We start from the raw sequence: 6,000 nt of genomic DNA on the forward strand, positions 1-6,000 counted from the left end.
GACCAGATTCCAGTCCTGCCTCCAGCATTTGCGAGCTTTGTGGACTTGGGAGAATGACTCAACAGTTATGTGCCTCAGTTTCTTCATCTGTAAAAATAAAGAAAATCATAGAGCCTATCTCAAAAGCTTTTTAAAATGTCAATATTGGAAAGTCTGCATAAATTGCTAAGACAGTGAAGGGATATATTAATAGTAAGAGTTCAAAGGACCTGTCTTCTTCTCTTCTTCTCTTCCTTCTCCTCCTCCTGCTGCTGCTCCATTAACATTGTCATCATCGTCACTGGCATCAGCAGTGGCAGCAGCAGCAGAATTTGCAAATGGCAACTGAAATATCACCAAATCCAAGCCCCTGAGTTGGCCATCCAGTGACTCCCCTGCCTTCTCCAGCAGAAGGGAGAGGAGGGGTGACGGGCAGCTCAAACCCCAGCACACCTGCAAAGGCATCTGTGCTCACAGCATTCAGCTCAGGTCTGGCAGGCTACTCAACACTGGTTATGGCCGCCAGGGAAGAATAATGAGCCATTTGGTTTCTAAGTCAGGACAGCCTGTCGTTCACCTGCAAGGGTCATGTTCCAAAAAACAGGAGAACGTCAAACATCAGACTTTGCACGTAAACTTGATAACATTTCCTCTGGAAGAGCACCCTTTTTTTTTTTTTTGCTTTTGTCTGACACAGAGTCTCACTCTGTCACCCAGGCTAGTGTAATGGTACAATTTCAGCTCACTGCAACCTCTGCCTCTTGAGTTCAAGCAATTCTTCTGTCTCAGCCTCCCGAGTTGCTGGAATTACAGGCGCCTGCCACCACGCCTGGCTAATTTTTGTATTTTTAGTAGAGACAGCGTTTTGCCATGTTGGCCGGGTTGGTCTCAAACTCCTGACCTCAGGTAATCTGCCCCCCTCTGCCTCCCAATGTGCTGGCATTATAGGCATGAGCCACCATGCCCAGCCAAGAGCACACTATTTTAAAAAGACTAAAAGCAAAGGGAGTGGTGGTGGTGAGGAATTCAACCCCTTGAGGTTGACATCCACACATTCTACACACTCTTCCAGGTGACAGCCTTAGTGTGTCACGTCCTATTTACTCAGCACCGTCCACAGGCCTCTCCTGAGCTACTTCTCCGTGTCATACCAAGAGAGATTATAATATGAGCTACAGAAACCTCACTACAAAGTACAGATTCTGCGTCTACGCACATTCTGCTTCCATTCCCAGCAGTAATTAAAGGCTGGAAGTTTCTTGTTAATGTGCTTAATTGAGCAACTGAAGTCTTCATTGACTGCTACGTGCTGTTTTAAAGACCTGCATTCAGGCTCACACCCCTCACGCTGGCTTCATTTGGTGTTTTCTCCACCTTCTTTCCATCGCAGACATGTACCTCTGTGATGACCATCTGCTTCCTTTATTACTCTTGTTTTTCTTGATTTTGTTTGTTTGCTTGTGTTTTGTTTGGCTGGTTTTTTAGCACAGAAGAGAGAAATAGCCAACGGCTCGGAGGGCAGAGGAATTTGGTTCATCACCGGACTGGAGTGGGGGTCTGTTCAACATCAGCAGTGCAGGAGGGCTTTGCACAAGGACTGGGAGGGATTCGAGGCTTGGGGAACCACAGGCTTACAAAGCATGGGGAAGCCTGGGAAAACTCAGAGCCCTGCTTCGTCCTGAGAAAGGGAATGTAAAATACAGCTACTGAATGACTGAAAAGTTTTGAAAGCTGTAACGATGGAAAGAAACCTGGAGGTGTTAGCAGATAGGAAATTAGATACTGGTTTGCAGCACAGTATTTTGTTATTGTTTAGGGGGAAAGGGGCCATTTTTGAATGAGAAATGTCTACAGATGCCCTGGTTGGAAAACAACACTCTTGTTGGCAGCTTCATTACCTCACATGTACTCAGGTAGAGAAAATCTGGAGGGTGTCCAGAGGGGAGCACGGAGACTCACAGAGGGAGTCCAGAGGTGGCCCAATCCAGGGACAACAGGAACGTAATGCCTGTGTAGCATGGCTGCCTTGGCCCCAGGAGAAGGCGGGTGAGCAGATGATGGATATTTGGAAAACTTCATGTGTAGCCTCAAACTATGGTATTTAAATTAGCCCTAATCAAGTGAAACTAAGGAATTTATTGAGGTTGAAATCCGTGAATCCCTAGAATACATATTCCCATGGGGTGCTGGTAAGTAGAAGCCTTTGAAGGCACCATCCCCTTTCACTGGGATGCTCTTACCCTGCAACTTGGCCTGACCAGCACGACCAGCTCCTCCAATAAGTCTGCCCTCAGCTCAGGTGTCACATTCTCAAAGATGACTTGAGGTCTCTAAAAGAACACCTGCTCCCTCTACCTAGGGCAGTCACTGCCTTACTTCGTTCATTTCACAGAGCAACATGACATGATCTTCCTCATTGGATTCTTTGCTTACTTAGTGTCTGACTCTTGTGCTGGGAGGTTTTCCCCATAGGATCAAGGACGTCGTCTGTCATATCCACCACTAGCTCCCACTGCTAATTATTCCAATAAAGGCTCACCCTCAAAAGCAGTTCGGTCATGGCAAGCACTCTTGTAAGCACATCCCGTTTCTACAGTAACTCATTTAGTCCACACAACAACCTAGGTTTTCTTATTTCTGCTTTTTTTTTTGAGACGGAGTTTCGCTCTTGTTACCCAGGCTGGAGTGCAATGGCGCGATCTCGGCTCACCGCAACCTCCGCCTCCTGGGTTCAGGCAATTCTCCTGCCTCAGCCTCCTGAGTAGCTGGGATTACAGGCACGCGCCACCATGCCCAACTAATTTTTTGTATTTTTAGTAGAGACGGGGTTTCACCATGTTGACCAGGATGCTCTCGATCTCTTGACCTCGTGATCCACCCACCTCGGCCTCCCAAAGTGCTGGGATTACAGGCGTGAGCCACCGCGCCCAGCCTTTTTTTTTTTTTTTTTTTCACAAAAACAACCCCCAAGGTAGGCCTAGAGAAGTTGGGTGACTTCTTCAAAGTTTCACAGCTCTAGGCCCTAGGGCTGGGATTTGAATGCAATACTCTAGTTTTAGAGTCAACACTTTCAGCCACTATGCTATACTGCACCTCTGGTAGTGTGTGCTCAACAAATAACATACTAAGTATATATGAATGAATCAATGGAGTGAAGACTTTTTTGTTGTTGTTATTGTTTTGAGATGGGGTCTCACTCTGTCATCTAGGCTAGAGTGCAGTGGCGTGATCTCAGATCACTGCAACCTCCCCCTCCTGGGTTCAAGCAATTCTCCTGCCCCACCCTCCTGAGTAGCTGGGATTACAGGCACGCACCACCATGCCTGGCTAATTTTTGTATTTTTAGTAGAGACGGGGTTTCACCATGTTAGCCAGGCTGGTCTCCAACTCCTGACCTCAGGTGATCACCCACCTCAGCCTCCCAAAGTGCTGGATTACAAGGGTGAGCCACTGCACCTGACCTGGAATGAAGATTTAAATCCAGAGCATCCGCCCATAGTAGGCAACCAGAAATAGACAGGTGTTCCCAGCTCTGTCTGGGATGATTCTTAAATGACAACCTTTAGGAATCATCCAGCTGTCATTCAGCTGCAGAGTGAATCCCCATGCTGCTTGCCTGTGTGGTGCTGAAGAGGATCTCCATGCCCTGTGCTGCCAGGAAGGCCTCCCTGCCAGACTGGAGGGCAGCAATGTGCCTGAGGCAGAGCAGTAAGCCCCGTCGGACGTGCACGTAGGTGTTGGCTGTGTCGTGGCCGTGCCAGTCCTGGTGCAGCCTGAGCAAGCTGGTGACGTAGCCTCGATTCACCGCCCTGCGGCTGTTCGACTCTGAAAACAAAGGGAAAGGCAGCATCAATCACAGGCCCTCCATGGCCACACCTCTTTGAGAATGTTCCAGTGTATTTCCCACAAGATATTTATTAATTATAAAGGGAATAATAACTTTTTAGTATAGAAAACTGGCAGATGTCACTTTAAATCAAGTGATCAAAGTTAACATCCCCAGCAATGGGGCAGTCATCACGTGCCCCTGATAGGATGCGCTGAGAAAGGTCAGCTTCACTTCTGCAGTGTTCCTGCCAAGAATGCATAACCCGAAACGCATCATGAAGAAAATCAGCAAAGTTGAAATGAAGGACCTACTAGAAAATACCTGACCTACACTCCTTCAAAATGTCAAGGTCATGAAAGGCAAAACAAAACATGAGGCTAAAGGGAACGAAAAAGACGTGACGGGTCAGTACAATACGTAATTATAATACACATCTTGGGCCAGAAAACAGTTTTTTCTTTTGCTATAAAAGGCATTATTGGGCCGGGTGCGGTGGCTCATGCCTGTAATCCCAGCACTTTGGGAGGCCGAGGCAGGTGGATCACGAGGTCAAGAGATCAAGACCATCCTGGTCAACATGGTGAAACCCCGTCTCTACTAAAAATACAAAAATTCAGCTGGGCATGGTGGCGTGTGCCTGTAATCCCAGCTACTCAGGAGGCTGAGGCAGGAGAATTGCCTGAACCCAGGAGGCGGAGGTTGCGGTGAGCCGAGATCGCGCCATTGCACTCCAGCCTGGGTAACAAGAGCGAAACTCCGTCTCAAAAAAAAAAAAAAAAAAAAAAGGCATTATTGGACAACTGGTCAAATTTGAAGGTCTGTAGATTGACTAATAGTTTTGTATCAATGTTTATTTTCAGATTTTGATAAACTGGGGTTATGTAAGAGAATACTTTTGTTTTTAGTAAATTCATAATTAGAGTGAAAGTCTGTACCTTATTCTCAGGGGGAAAAACGTATAATATTTATAGTGTGGGAGGAGAGAGGGACAAGAAGGGAGATTTCCACCAGATTTCCATTCCTCCTTTCTGAATCTCAGCGCACCTAGGAGGCTGTCATTTGGGTTGAGCTAACTGTAAGGTTAGGTGGAGACGGAGACGATGCTGAGTGAGATACTACATCTGAAAGGCTACCATGTCCAAGAGATGTGTTGGGTGTCCTGCCAGTGTATGGATGATCGAGACTCACAGATTTGTTTCATGCAGTTGTAGCTTCCACATCCATTGCTAGGCCTACTTAAGTTGCTGGAAGCCCAGTCGTACCCTGTCGCCTCTGACCTACAGAAAACCTGCCCTCCCCACGTGATAGTTTGCCATATGGCCTCCTTGTTCCTCAACCCAGCGACCCAAAACCCGACATTTCCCACACCTGCCAGCCACAGCAAAACCCAATGGACAACACCAGGGTCATGTGAATAGAACTCATTCTTCATGTGTGTTTTCTATAAACCGCCCAATCCACAACCCCCTCAAGAAAGCCTGAGCGATAACACCATGGACTTTTAGAAAGGCTCAGTCCCACAGCAGGACCTCCCTCCCTCAAGACACCGTTTGAGCTCCCTGCCACCTCCAGGCTCCCCAGCGACTCCTCTTATTCTCCTGGCTCTGTAACGACAGAAATGCTTCTGTTATTTCATGGGTTTTGTTGTGCTGCCTCCTTGGAGTCTCACCTGACCCACACACCCCAACTAACTTTACCCACTGTTGGTGGCTTACAGCTGCTCTCAAGAGAAACCCCAAGACCAAGTGAGAAAGAAATCACAGGCCGGGCGTGGTGGCTCACACCTGTAACCCCAGCACTTTGCGAGGCTGAGGCAGGAGGATGTAGGAGTTTGGAGACAAGGCTGCGCAACAGAGATGAGCAAACCCCATCTCCACAAAAATACAAAAAAGCCAAACACGGTCACTTGCACCTGTAGCCCCAGGTACCTGGGAGACTGAGGCAGGAGAATCACTTGGACCCAGGAGTTCGAGGTTGCTGTGGGCTGTGATCCTGAGCAAGAGTGAGACCCTATTGAATGAACAAACGAGAGGAAAGAAGAAAAAAGAAGAAAGAAAGAAAGAAAGAAAGAAAGAAAAGAAAGAAAAGAAAGAAAGAAAGAAAGAGAGAAAGAAAGAAAGAGAGGGAGAGAGAAGGAAGGAAGGAAGGAAAGAAAAGAAAGAAAGAGAGAGAGAGAAAGAAAGAAAGAGAGA

General features: G+C 47.3%; 1 protein-coding gene across 1 annotated transcript in view; it reads right to left on the minus strand.

The window, feature by feature from the left end:
• LOC116539496 (cytosolic carboxypeptidase 4-like) overlaps positions 1–6,000 on the minus strand; it is a 435,628-nt gene that overhangs the window by 407,599 nt on the left and 22,029 nt on the right. The window contains exon 2 of the mRNA XM_032262484.1: positions 3,596–3,804. Coding sequence (XP_032118375.1) covers positions 3,596–3,804 — 209 coding nt within the window. The remainder of the gene's footprint in view (positions 1–3,595; positions 3,805–6,000) is intronic.

This window comes from Sapajus apella, unplaced genomic scaffold (genome assembly GCF_009761245.1).
Source record: "Sapajus apella isolate SASKATOON/1434 unplaced genomic scaffold, GSC_monkey_1.0 scaffold129, whole genome shotgun sequence".
NCBI lineage: Eukaryota > Metazoa > Chordata > Mammalia > Primates > Cebidae > Sapajus > Sapajus apella.